At 39.7% G+C, this 14,970-nt stretch overlaps 1 protein-coding gene across 2 annotated transcripts in view; it reads right to left on the bottom strand.

Annotated features, from left to right (window-relative positions):
• Window positions 1–3,846: 3,846 nt before the first annotated feature.
• LOC122681804 (dihydrodiol dehydrogenase 3-like) overlaps window positions 3,847–14,970 on the bottom strand; it is a 29,296-nt gene continuing 18,172 nt past the window's right edge. For both annotated transcript variants that reach the window (XM_043884257.1, XM_043884258.1), the window contains exons 7-10: window positions 8,085–8,194; window positions 6,981–7,146; window positions 6,706–6,788; window positions 3,847–4,046 (exon numbers count right to left, since the gene is read on the bottom strand). In XM_043884257.1, the coding sequence (XP_043740192.1) occupies window positions 4,004–4,046; window positions 6,706–6,788; window positions 6,981–7,146; window positions 8,085–8,194 (402 nt within the window). In that variant the 3' untranslated portion in view covers window positions 3,847–4,003. The remainder of the gene's footprint in view (window positions 4,047–6,705; window positions 6,789–6,980; window positions 7,147–8,084; window positions 8,195–14,970) is intronic.

The raw sequence follows: 14,970 nt of genomic DNA, 5'->3' as shown, positions 1-14,970 counted from the left end.
AGTACATCTAGTATTCTTGATGTGATAACTAGAAACATCTTTCATCATAATGTTCATGATTTCCACTCACAAATTTAGATGAGTAAGAAGAAAGCAGAGTTCTTAGTTTTTCTTGGGATTGAGTTTATTTGGGATGTTTTGAAATTGATCTTTCTTGGAAAACATAGCTGAAGAACATACTGCATTCTAGGAAAGGAATCAAGACTTGAAGGTGACCCTGATCATCGGGAACTAGCTCTGAAACCATGTACAAGCTTCTGTGTCTTTGTTCTTTGAAGTAAAATGCTGACTCAGGAGTTAATGACTGAGAAATGTGAAGATGCGGAAACAAAGAATAACTGTAGTACTAGGGAACTGGTAACAATTTAGAGTATAATTCTGCCACATTGCAAAATCACGGAACCCTCAGTTCCCTGAAATTTATAAACAAAAGTCTGACATACATTCCAAAGTTATTTTTACAGTAAGCAGCCCCCACCAAACAAGAACTCATGACAGCAAGCATGTAGACCCTAGGCTTATTGAAAGCAGGAGGTTGATAATGCTTGAAACTTCACCTTGATGCCAACCAATGCAAGGACTGTGCACGAGCTGGTCTTGCCCTGATCCTTAAACACCATGAAACTCCTCACTAACTGCTCCAGGCAGAGTCACACGGTCTTGAGGGCACTAGTCCTCTGTGGCTCCCTTTTCCTGGTAAAGCAACTCTTTGCTACTTCACCCAATATTCTGTCTCTGTGTTTCTATTTGGCACCAGTGAACAGGGGCAGAGTTTTGGTAACAGCCGCACAGAAACATGCATTGTCCCAAGTCATGTGTTCCATTCAGGTACAGCTGCCTGAATGGTGGTCAGCCCAGCTCCAAAGGGAATACACAGGACTGCTGCTTCAGAGTCTCAACGTCTCAATGTTGATGTAAGAAACAAGCAAAAAGGCTTTACATAATTGCCTATATGAGTGTGAGATGGAGGACAGTTGGAACCATGGTGGGAGAAAAGATCCCATATCAGAAGACCCTTTTCTTATTCTCCAGACCACAGAGAGTCTCACTCAGACAGTATCTGGAAGGTTTCATGTGAATTTTGGCAATCACAGTAAAAGCTATCAAGGACTATTTGCTCAAATATATAGAAATTCAGTGTTATTTATCTTATTTGATCACAAACTCTTTTTGTATTTTATCTTGTTTTAATTGGAGGATAATTGCTTTACAGTGTTGTGTTGGTTTCTGCTGTAAAGCACTGAGGATCAGCCATAATTATACATATTCCCCCTCCCCCTTGAGCCTCCCTCCCACCCTCTCCCCCACCCACCCCTCTAGGTCATCACAGAGCACAGAGCTGAGCTCCCTGTGCTATATAGCAGCTTCCCTTATCTATGTGTTTTACACATGTATACTAGATAGTGTGTATATGTCAATGCTTCTTCCTCAACTCGTCCCAAACTTTTGAAATTGCTTCCAATCAAGACTGTGTTCCTCATCTCTAAAACATCTGTAGGTCTCCCTTTTGGGGAAGAACCTTGACCTCTTGGATACACAGCACGTCTAAGCTATAAAACCCCTCTAGTGGGATCCCAGTGAGACAGCTCATTCATTATTCACCAACCAGCAAACACCAGATTTACTGTCACATGTACACAGACTCGGCTATGGGCAAACTAATAGAAAGCTGATTTTGCAACACTTGTTGGGTTCCAAAGTCAAAGACAAAAAGCCTGCACCTATTAAGCAAAGCACACTTATCCACCCTCTACAGCCCAAAACTATAGTAACATTTTCTTAATTGATAAGATTTGAACTCATATCAACCCATGAATATTCAGGGAGTGGAGTAAGAGGAGAAAAATCTTGAGTCAAGTGATCCTGGATCAATAGCCATAGGCACTCAGGATCCCTCTCTTTCTCAGGAGGGAGATGTTTTCTTTACATTACTCCACAGCAAACATGCCCTCCATGTCTCTGCAAGGAGCTACTGTCTCTGTGTTGCAAGGGTGTTTGTTATACAGACAAATGCTTGTGTGGGATGAAGGGTAGTTGGTGTCTCCACCTAATCAGATGTACAGAAATGGGAGAGATTTTGTAGAAATATCTCCTACTGGCACTTACCCGTTTCTAACAGCTAAATTCTAATCTCATTTACAAGTGTCACCCTCCACTAAACTATCAACTCAAGAATTTATTTTAATTTATTATTCTCTATTGTATTTGTTGATAAAACAATGTCTTACTAAAAGTGTTCAATAAACTTTTGCTGAATAAATCAAGGAATGATTTTATATATATATATATATATATATATATATATATATATATATATATGTGTGTGTGTGTGTGTGTGTGTGTGTATATATATATATGTGTGTGTGTGTGTATATATATATATATATATATATATATATATATCTTCAGTCATATCCAACTCTTTGTGACCCTTTGGACTGTAGCCTTCCAGGCTTCTTTGTCCATGGGATTCTCCCAGTAAGAATACTGAAGTGGGTTGCCATTTCCAGACATATCTGAATCATTTTCCTGTATAGCAGAAATTAACAGACCATTGTAAACCAACTACAGTGGTAGTTGAAGTATTACAACTTCAATAAAAAATTTTTAAATAAAGAACTTCTAACAGTTTTAAAAAATTAAATAAATCAATAAGACGTACTGCTTTGTAATATGTGTGCTTGCTCAGTGGCTAAATTGTGTCCAACTCTTGTGACCATGGACTGTAGCCCACCAGGCTCCTCTGTCCATGGGATTTTTCAGGCAAAAATACTGGAGTAGGTTGCCATTTCCTTTTCCAAGGGATGTCCCTGACCAGGGATTGAACCAGAGTCTGCTTCATTCTTTAGAATTCCTTACCACTAGCCACCTGGGAAGCATTATAAGAAGCAAAATTTAATACTGGAACTATTTTATTTCAGTTTTATTGAGATATAGTTGAATTACAATGTTGTGTTAATTACTGCAGTACAGCAAAGTGACTCAGTCATATATATATATTCTTTTTCATATTCTTTCCCATTATGGTTTGCCATAGGCTATTTAATATGGTCCCCTGTGCTGTACAGTTTGCTTTGTGTTAATCCAATTTGTATACAATAATATGCATCTGCTAACCCCAACCTCCCAGTTCAACTCTTTCCCAAGCCCTTCCTCCCTGGAAACCATCAGATAATACTTGATAGCTTACAAAAATGTTTACACTGGGTAAAAAAAAAAAGTGTAAAACCTGTATATTGAAGATTATTTCAAATTGTAAATAAACATGCAAATACTTTTATATAGGAGAGTCATTTATATTTTATGGTAAGAAAAATTTAAACATGAAAAACTTTTCTCCACCTTTGCTCTCCTCTCCCTCACTGTGAGTTTTGTGTCTGCATGACACATGGACCAGAACCCCCACTTCAGAGGGAAGACCTACACGACGTTGAAGAGCAACAGTCTCCTAGCATCAGTAAGACAATTTATTCCTTAAAAGATAAATTTCTTCTTGACCTTGTAAGGGGTCACATGACCCACCATGATGATGCATCGATCTGGATTATGTACACTGTCAATAATATGTCTTTTCATGCAGAGCCCTCTGTCTCCAAAATTTAAATCCCTGTGCCTTGACTTCTAGAGGACAGAACAGTTCTCAGGCTTTCTGAGATGCTCTTCCTGGGTTATATTTCTCAAATCTGACTCGAATAAAATTTTCCATTTCTTTCTTAGATCGACTAATTCATTTTCAATAAAGGAAAAGGCATCTGAGTTATTAAATAAGTTAATTTTAGGTTATCTTTATTTTCTGTCCTTTCTGTTTTATTTTCCAAATTGTTTTGTTATCATGAAAAACTAGAATTCATATTTGAAGTCTTCTTTATTTCATAAAAATTTTTAAAAGATAAACAAGCTTCAAAAGTTCATACACTTCTTTTAAACATTTCCACCAAGTACAGAAATGCTCTTCACAACCCTGGAAAAGAAGTTCTGGTAGAATGCATGATGGACCACTCAGTCAATATTCTTCAGAATATGGATACTCAGGGTGATCAACTGCTCTGAAAGAGAAAGAGGAGAAATAATTTATTATATCTGTCATATTGTAACAGAGAGCATTACTCTGTGGATGCAGTCAGGGTGGGCTAAAACTCTAAATCTATAAACACATCCCATCTTCTTCCCCGACAAGCACACATCAGGTGTCTGCTCCATGTGCACACGGCACTTGCATGTCCAATCCCAACATTCAATTGTAATATTCACCCCACAGTGACAGGTAGTTTGACTCATGTTACAATTTATAAGAGGGCACAGACCTAGGGGTAACTGTGGAGGTCATTTCAGACACAGGTGGATCTTTTGACCCTAAGTGGTGAGAAGGATCACAGTTAAGGAATTCTTTGCTGTTTTTCATAAATCTATTCAACAGGAAAAAAAATATTGCGCACCCCACAAATACAGGGTGCTTCCATTAAGGAATTACTAAATTGAAGAAATACAACATACACCTGAACAATCATACCTATAAACTGTGATCACTGCTTTCTTAATTTGTATTATATGACTACACTCGTATTTATTAATATTACTGCTGTTTTCCTTCCTTATAGTCTGATTTTTCTTTCTAAATTTGTTCTTTTCAATTCAATTCATTTAAGAGTGCATCCTGAGCCATTCCATGTGTCAGGAGCTATGCTATCAACATAAAGCTACAAGGATGAGTAAGTCTAGGCATTCCCAGCATAATGAAGGAGAGCACAGAATATACATAAAAGTTTTTGAGGACAGAAAAGTAACTTGCTATGTTTTCTCATTTTTCATCCCGTCTTTGTTCAGAATCATAATATACATATACTTAAGTATGCATGCATACTAAGTCACTCAGTTGTGTCCAACTCTTAGTGACTCTTATGGACTATAGCCCACCAGGCTTCTCTGTCCATGAGATTCTCCAGGCAAGAATACTGGAGTGAGTTGCCTGCATTCCTCCAAAGGATCTTCCCACCCAGGGATCAGACCTGCATCTCTTTCGTCTCCTGCATTGGCAGGCGGGTTTTACCACTACCGCCCCCCAGGAAGACCAGATGTACGTGCTGTGTGCTGTCGCTTCAGTCGTGTCTGACTCTTTGCAGCTCCATGGACTGTAGCCCACCAGGTTCCTCGGTCCACGGGATTCTCCAGCAAGAATACTGGAGTGGGTTACCATTCCCTTCTCCAGGGGATCTTCGCAACCCAGAGATCCAACCTGCGCCTCTTAGGTCTCCTGCATTGGCAGGTGAGTTTGTCACCATTAGTGCCAACTAGGAAGCCCATATGTAAATGTGTATATATATATATATATATATATACACACACATATATCTTCTGTACAAACAAGGAAGCGTCCCAGTGTCTCAGTGGGTAAAGAATCTGCCTGAAATGCAGGAGACACAGGAGACATAGATTCAGTCCCCAGGTTGGGACACTCCCCTCAGTAAGGGCATGGCTACCCACTCCAGTATTCTTGCCTGGAGAATACCATGGGCAGAGGAGCCTGGTGGCTACACTCCATAGGGTTGCAAAGAGTCAGACACAACTGAAGTGACTGAACACTACAAACAAGGGAAGTTTTGAGATCTTTCATTTGAAACTAAATCTTTATTAAATCACTAATTTGTGTTCCCTTTTCTCTAAACTCCCTCCAATATCTCTCTGTTTGATTAGTCTTCTGTCTCTTCAGTCCTGACATTCTCCTGCAGTAATTAGGCAGCTGGAATTCCACAGTAATAACTAAGTAAAGTCAAGGAGGTAGGAACTCCCCAGTGGATGGACCCCTGATGGACAAAGTCTACTCTGGGGTGAGTCTTGACTCAAGAAACCAGAGAGACCCAGACAATCTTACCAGGTGTGTCCAGCTAAGTACAGAAGTCTCTCTCTGGAAGGTCAGTTCATGATATACTCAAAATTCATTTGGTGACATTTTAAGGATGAGGAAATGGGAAATGTGATGGGGAAAAGGTCAATAAAGAGATACATTTGGAAGAAATAGATGGTGTCTTGGTAAAGAAAACTCCATCAGGGAGAAAATCCACCAGACACTTAGGAGAGGGAGTGGCACCAGGCTCACTATGACTTCTCACACTGAAGCATGTTGGCCTTCATGGGCCCCTCCTCCAGAAATATCAACAATGCATTTGCAATTGTGTTAGGATAAGCAGGAGTGTAATTCAGGATGGATTCCTTATTACACAGTCATTATGTATCATTTCCTCCCGGTTCTATAAAGAATTAAAGGTGAAACATTTGCATCAGTCCCGGAAAGAAGGAGCCTGGTAGGTTACAGGCCATGAGGTCCCAAAGAGTCAGACAAGACTGAGCAACTAACGTGTTCATTTCCACTTTCTGAAAGAAGAGTGAACTGCAGACACTGCGCCCTCTGTGTCTGCTAGGTCCCTCGGCCCTGAGAGGAGGGACACCAGGCACAGGGATTAGAGACACAAAGTAGCAAATTCACCACAATGTCAATTCTGATTTGTCCTGGGACCAATCACATTCTGTTGGTGAGAGACGGAGTTCTGGAGGAAACCTCTGTTCTGAGGTTGGCAGGAACACCCTGGTTTACTCCTACATTGGAAACCAGGGCTGTCTCCCTGAAGTTAAGTTTTAAGAAAACTTATTCCTCTGTGGATCTACATGCAAGAGAAAACAGTATTTGTGGAACATATACAAGTCACTTACTGTTGAAAATCATAGTATCTTATATTGCTGTTGAGGCCATCGATTGCTTTCATGTCTTCCAGAGTCAGTTCAAAGTCAAACACCTGAAAAGAAGGAAGAATCACATTAATTTTTCCCCCAAGGAGCCGGCCTCCCCCTGGGGACTGGAGGACTTTCCAGCTGGATGGGGACAACAAGAGGGGAAAGGGAAGCCATGTCTGTCCTCAGTTAGACAAAGAATGCCCCTCGTGAAGGATATTCCTTAGGAGCCCTCTGCCCACAGCCCCACTCATCACCTGTATGTTCTCTTTGATCCGCTTCTTGTTGTAACTCTTGGCCAGAACCACAACCCCACGTTGTATCTGGTAGCGAAGGGCAACCAGAGCTGGGATTTGCTTGTGCTTTTTGGCAATGGCAGAGAGAACCGGGTCCTCCAAGAGAAAGGGGAAGTTCGGGTTCACCCTGGAAGGAATTTCAGAAATGCTGTTGAGCTAAGATCAAGTACTCAGTTTATGAAGAGGCTTCCCAAACAGATTAGGTATGTCAACTCTAGACCAGTGCTTCTCAAAGTGTGGTCCATGAACCAGTATCATCAGTATCACCTTGGATCTTGTTAGAAACACAAAATTCCATGGCTTCACTGAAGACAAACTGATACAGAACCTCAAATATGTCACCTCCAATTCTATGATTACAGATCTCTTCGGGTGATTCAGATGCATTATTGAGTTGAGACCAGGACTGCCGAACTCGTGGATTTTGTTTCTTTTTACTTCTCTGTAGTTATTTTTCTTTTCTAATCAATGCTCAAAAGTAAGGACAATGGTATTAAAGGAGAACATGATGGGAAAGATTGGGAAATATTTTGTTTTTCATATTTTTCCTAATTTTCACTTGTCTCAGGTGTTGATAAAAGTTGAATTGTCTGAAAATGAAGACCATGCATTTCATAATTATTTACATTGTGAAATTCTTCTACAAATGTTTACAAAAAATGGTTCAAATTATACTTATTTTTAAATCATGATAAACCTGGAAATTATGTATTATTGTCCTGATTTTAGACATAAGGTGAGGGAGGCTTGATAATTCTACTATAGTAATGTGCTCATTAGTCCATAAATAAGGAAATTATGGCAAAGTTTATGTCTTAGTTATCAACTGGGGTATTATATAGAGATTTTAATGCAGACACTTGTGCTAAAATCTATATAGAAGACACATGCAATGTAAGAAATCTAGCTGGGTGATGAAAAGACAAAAGAGGATTTCTCCCATCTGTCTTCTTTCCCCTCTACCCTTTGAGAGTTATCTCCAAAGCACTGAGTACAGAACAATAAAATTTTCATCAAAAATGAGTTTTAGATAAACCCCTTGTGGCCATCAATAATGTTCATTACCATTGTAATGTTCGTTGGGCTCCCAGAGCACCATAGGCAACTAGGACAATATCGTGTGACTTGCAGAACTCCAGCAGTTTGCTCTGGTTGAGATAAGGGTGACATTCCACCTGTAGAATGCCAACAGAAAAGAGATCATATGAAAAGGTAATACACCAGAGGAAGCTAAAAGTAAGAATTATATATGCTAAAGAAAAAATGTCACATCAAATTACAACTGGAAATATCAAAGAAATAATTTTTTTTAAATTATATTTCTGTCCCCTGAAAAAGTAAAAAAATAATGACATTACTGAGAACTAGTAATTCTATGCACCAGATCTTGGTTGCTGAACACCACTGAACAGACCAAGACACATGCCTAATTCCAGATCTGGGACAGGAAAAGAGCTGACTAAGCTTTGGACATCAAACTATGCCAGAAAGAAAGAAATTGCACTGTCTTATGAAGAAATGTCTGAAGGACAAAATGAATTCCCATTGGTAACATTTCAGTAGATTTGAACACCAAAGGGAATCATGAGTGAAAGCAAATGTAGCACACAGAGGCAATAAAAATTCATGAGAGAGGAAGAAAGAGCAAAAACGTTTCTCTCCAGAGATGGTGATTATTATAATAAATCTTTTCTCAGAAAATGACAGTTAATGTGAAGGAGTGCAGTGTTTTACCCTGTCTTATAGGAATAGATGTATTTTATCCTGAAAAATGAGGGAATTTTACTTTTACAATAAAATGTCAGGTCAGAAGATTAAAAAGAGTCTTTAAAATGGAAAATAATGGGAGGGAGGAGCCAAGATGGCGGAGGAGTAGGACGGGGAGACCACTTTCTCTCCTACAAATTCATCAAAAGAATAACTGAACGCAGAGCAAACTTCACAAAACAACTTCTGATCGCTAGCTGAGGTCATCAGGTGCCCAGAAAAGCAGCCCATTGTCTTCAAAAGGAGGTAGGACAAAATATAAAAGATAAAAAGTGAGACAAAAGAGCTAAGGATGGAGATCCGTCCAGGGAAGGGAGTCTTAGGCGGCATTGCTTGGGGTAGGGTCTGGTCCTGAGTGCCCTGAGGACAATCAGAGGGAGCTTCTGTGAGTTGCTAACTTGAACTGTGGGAGACCAAAAGAGAGAGAGAAAATTAACCGGCCTGAACACACTGCTGGCCGTTCGCAGAACAAAGAGACCGAGAAAGTCCAGAGAAGAACTCGCAGGCTGCGGACCGGCCCAGCCCCTCCGGAGGCAGGAGGCAGCGGGGAGGGGAAGGTCGCAGCGAGACACAGGGCGCAGGCACCCGACCAACGCGGGTGGGGACTGGGGCTGGGGACGTGGAAGGCAGAAGGCGCACGCACCCGACTGGAGCCAGCAGAAGCTGAAACTGGGTCCGTGGAAGGGAGTGGGCGCCCCACACCTGGGTAGACTGCACCCACCAAGCCCCTCGCTGCCTGGACTGCTCTGGCGGGGAAGGCACAGAGAGCAGGCGCAGCTTTTCGTTCCGCGCTTTTGTGGAACACCGGAGGGCTGGAACCTCGCGCAGCGCGCGGGGCGCTCCATATAGAACAGCCGGGAGCCTGAGCAGTGCAGACGGAGAAAGCAGCGACAGCCCCTCCCCGCAGCGACAGCCCCTCCCCGCAGTGCCAGCTCCTCCCCGCAGCACCAGCCCCTCCATGCAGAGCGACGAACTAGCTACCTGAATAAGAGTCCACCTCCACCCGCCTGTGTCAGGGCGGAAATGAGGCTCTGAAGAGACCGGCAAACAGAAGCCAAATGAACAAAGGGAACCGCTTCAGAAGAGACTGCTGCAACAGATTAAAATCCCTGTAGAAAACACCGACTACCCCAGAAGGGGCCTGTAGATATCGAGAAGTGTAAGCTGGAACGAGGAGCTATCTGAAACTGAGCCTCACCCACACTGACCACAGCAGCTCCACAGAAACTCCTAGATATATTTTTACTTATTTTTTTCTTTTTTTTTTCTTTTTTCTTTTTTCTCTTTTATTTTCCTTTAAAATTCCCTATTACTCCCCCATTACTCCTTAACTTTCATTTTCATAGATTTTTACGATTTTTTTAATTAGGGAAAAAAAAAATTTTTTTTCTCTCTCTTTTTTCTTTCCTTTTTCTCTTCTATTTTCTATTTTTCTTTTTCTCTTATTTCTTTTAAAGTCCTCTAGTACTCCTCTAGTACTCCTTAATTTTCATTTTCAATACACTATAGCCTATCAAAAAAAAAAAAAAAAAAGAAGCCCTATTTTTAAACCGAAGATTATTCTCTCCCAATCTTGACTCTCTGTTTTCTACCTCAGAACACCTCTATTTCCTCCTTTCCCCTTCTCTTCCAAATCCAATCTGTGAATCTTTGTAGGTGACTGGGCTACGGAGAACACTCTGGGAACAGACAGCTGTGTAGATCTGTCTCTCTCCTCTTGAGTCCCCCTTTTTCTCCTCCTGCTCATCTCTATCTCCCTCCTCCCTCTTCTCTTCTTCATGTAACTCTGTGAACCTCTCTCGGTGTCCCTAACAGGGGAGAATCTTTTCGCCATTAACCTAGAAGTTTTATTATCAGTGCTGTATAGTTGGAGAAGTCCTGAGACTACAGGAAAAATAAAACTGAAATCCAGAGGCAGGAGACTTAAGCCCAAAACCTGAGAACACCAGAAAACTCCTGACTACATGGAACTTTAAGTAATAAGTGACCGTCCAAAAGCCTCCATACCTACACTGAAACCAACCACCACCCAAGAGCCAATAAGTTTTAGAGCAAGACATACCACGCAAATTCTCCAGCAACGCAGGAACATAGCCCTGAATGTCAACATACAGGCTGCCCAAGGTCACACCTAACACATAGACCCATCTCAAAACTCATTACTGGGCACTCCATTGCTCTCCAAAGAGAAGAAATCAAGTTCCACGCACCAGAACACTGATGCAAGCTTCCCTAATCAGGAAACCTTGACAAGCCAATTGTCTAACCCCACCCACTGGGTAAATCCTCCACAATAAAAAGGAACCACAGACCTACAGAATACAGAAAGCCCACTCCAGACACAGCAATCTAAACAAGATGAAAAGGCATAGAAATACCCAACAGGTAAAGGAACATGAAAAATGCCCACCAAGTCAAACAAAAGAGGAGGAGATAGGGAATCTACCTGAAAAAGAATTTAGAATAATGATAATAAAAATGATCCAAAATCTTGAAAACAAAATGGAGTTATAGATAAATAGCCTGGAGACAAATATTGAAAACATACAAGAAATGTTTAATAAAGACCTAGAAGAAATAAAAAAGAGTCAATTAAAAATGAATAATGCAATAAATGAGATCAAAACACTTTGGAGGGAACCAAGAGTAGAATAAAGGAGGCAGAAGATAGGATAAGTGAGGTAGAAGATAAAATGGTGGAAATAAATGAAGCAGAGAGGAAAAAAGAAAAAAGGATCAAAAGAAATGAGGACAACCTCAGGGACCTCTGGGACAATGTGAAACGCCCCAACATTTGAATCATAGGAGTTCCAGAAGAAGAAGACAAAAAGAAAGGGCATGAGAAAATACTCGAGGAGATAATAGCTGAAAACTTCCCTAAAATGGGGAAGGAAATAGCCGCCCAAGTCCAAGAAACCCAGAGAGTCCCAAACAGAACAAACAGAAGGCGAAACACCCCAAGACACATATTAATCAAATTAACAAAGATCAAACACAAAGAACAAATATTAAAAGCAGCAAGGGAGAAACAACAAATAACACACAAAGGGATTCCCATAAGGATAACAGCTGATCTATCAATAGAAACCCTCCAGGCCATAAGGGAATGGCAGGACATACTGAAAGTAATGAAAGAGAATAACCTACAACCTAGATTACTGTACCCAGCAAGGATCTCATTCAGATATGAAGGAGAATTCAAAAGCTTTACAGATAAGCAAAAGCTGAGAGAATTCAGCACCACCAAACCAGCTCTTCAACAAATGCTAAAGGATCTTCTCTAGACAGGAAATGCAGAAAGGGTGTATAAACGTGAACCCAAAACAACAAAGTAAATGGCAACGGGACCACACCTATCAATAATTACCCTAAATGTAAATGGGTTGAATGCCCCAACCAAAAGACAAAGATTGGCTGAATGGATACAAAAACAAGACCCCTATATATGCTGTCTACAAGAGACGCACCTCAAAACAAGAGACACATACAGACTAAAAGTGAAGGGCTGGAAAAAAATATTTCACGCAAACGGAGGCCAAAAGAAAGCAGGAGTCGCAATACTCATATCAGATAAAATAGACTTTCAAATAAAGGATGTGAAAAGAGACAAAGAAGGACACTACATAATGATCAAAGGATCAATCCAAGAAGAAGATATAACAATTATAAATATATATGCACCCAACATAGGAGCACTGCAATATGTACGGCAAACACTAACGAGTATGAAAGAGGAAATTAATAATAACACAATAATAGTGGGAGACTTTAATACCCCACTCACAACTATGGATAGATCAACTAAACAGAAAATTAACAAGGAAACACAAACCTTAAATGACACAATGGACCAGCTAGACCTAATTGATATCTATAGGACATTTCACCCCAAAACAATCAACTTCACCTTTTTCTCAAGTGCACACGGAACCTTCTCCAGAATAGATCACATCCTGGGCCATAAATCTGGTCTTGGAAAATTCAAAAAAATTGAAATCATTCCAGTCATCTTTTCTGACCACAGTGCAGTAAGATTAGATCTCAATTACAGGAAAAAAATTGTTAAAAATTCAAACCTTTGGAGGCTAAATAACACGCTTCTGAATAACCAACAAATCATAGAAGAAATAAAAAAAGAAATCAAAATATGCATAGAAATGAATGAAAATGAAAACACAACAACCCAAAACCTATGGGACACTGTAAAAGCAGTGCTAAGGGGAAGGTTCATAGCATTACAGGCTTACATCAAGAAACAAGAAAAAAGCCAAATAAATAACCTAACTCTACACCTAAAGCAATTAGAGAAGGAAGAAATGAAGAACCCTAGGGTTAGCAGAAGGAAAGAAATCTTAAAAATCAGGGCAGAAATAAATGCAAAAGAAACTAAAGAGACCATAGCAAAAATCAACAAAGCTAAAAGCTGGTTTTTTGAAAAAAATAAACAAAATTGACAAACCATTAGCAAGACTCATTAAGAAACAAAGAGAGAAGAACCAAATTAACAAAATTAGAAATGAAAATGGAGAGATCACAACAGACAACACTGAAATACAAAGGATCATAAGAGACTACTACCAGCAGCTCTATGCCAATAAAATGGACAACTTGGATGAAATGGACAAAGTCTTAGAAAAGTATAACTTTCCAAAACTGAACCAGGAAGAAATAGAAGATCTTAACAGACCCATCACAAGCAAGGAAATCGAAACTGTAATCAAAAATCTTCCAGCAAACAAAAGCTCAGGACCTGATGGCTTCACAGCTGAATTCTACCAAAAATTTAGAGAAGAGCTAACACCTATCTTACTCAAACTCTTCCAGAAAATTGCAGATGAAGGTAAGCTTCCAAACTCATTCTATGAGGCCACCATCACCCTAATTCCAAAACCAGACAAAGATGCCACAAAAAAAGAAAACTACAGGCCAATATCACTGATGAACATAGATGCAAAAGTCCTTAACAAAATTCTAGCAAACAGAATCCAACAACATATTAAAAAAATCATACACCATGACCAAGTGGGCTTTATCCCAGGAATGCAAGGATTCTTTAATATCCGCAAATCAATCAGTGTAATACACCACATTAACAAATTGAAAGATAAAAACCATATGATTATCTCAATAGATGCAGAGAAAGCCTTTGGCAAAATTCAACACTCATTTATGATTAAAACTCTCCAAAAAGCAGGAATAGAAGGAACATACCTCAACATAATAAAAGCTATATATGACAAACCCACAGCAAACATTATCCTCAACAGTGAAAAATTGAAAGCATTTCCCCTGAAATCAGGAACAAGACAAGGGTGCCCACTCTCACCACTACTATTCAACATAGTGTTGGAAGTTTTGGCCACAGCAATCAGAGCAGAAAAAGAAGTAAAAGGAATCCAAGTAGGAATAGAAGAAGTGAAACTCTCACTGTTTGCAGATGACATGATCCTCTACATAGAAAACCCTAAAGACTCTACCAGAAAATTACTAAAGCTAATCAATGAATATAGTAAAGTTGCAGGATATAAAATTAACACACAGAAATCCCTTGCATTCCTATACACTAACAATGAAAAAACAGAAAGAGAAATTAAGGAAACAAAACCATTCACCATTGCAACAAAAAGAATAAAATACTTAGGAGTATATCTACCTAAAGAAACAAAAGACCTATACATAGAAAACTGTAAAACACTGATGAAAGAAATCAAAGAGGACACAAACAGGTGGAGAAACATACCGTGTTCATGGATTGGAAGAATCAATATTGTCAAAATGGCTATTCTACCCAAAGCAATCTATAGATTCAATGCAATCCCTATCAAGCTACCAACGGTATTTTTCACAGAACTAGAACAAATAATTTCACAGTTTGTATGGAAATACAAAAAACCTCGAATAGCCAAAGTAATCTTGAGAAAGAAGAATGGAACTGGAGGAATCAACCTGCCTGACTTCAGACTCTACTACAAAGCCACAGTCATCAAGACAGTATGGTACTGGCACAAAGACAGAAATACAGATCAATGGAACAGAATAGAAAGCCCAGAGGTAAATCCACGAACCTATGGACATCTTATCTTTGACAAAGGAGGCAAGGATATACAATGGAAGAAAGACAACCTCTTTAACAAGTGGTGCTGGGAAAACTGGTCAACCACTTGTAAAAGAATGAAACTAGAAC

This window comes from Cervus elaphus, chromosome 23 (genome assembly GCF_910594005.1).
Source record: "Cervus elaphus chromosome 23, mCerEla1.1, whole genome shotgun sequence".
In the NCBI taxonomy this organism is placed as follows: Eukaryota; Metazoa; Chordata; class Mammalia; order Artiodactyla; family Cervidae; genus Cervus; species Cervus elaphus.
The sequence above is the reverse complement of the archived record's forward strand: the minus strand, read 5'-3'. Positions and strand labels throughout refer to the sequence as shown.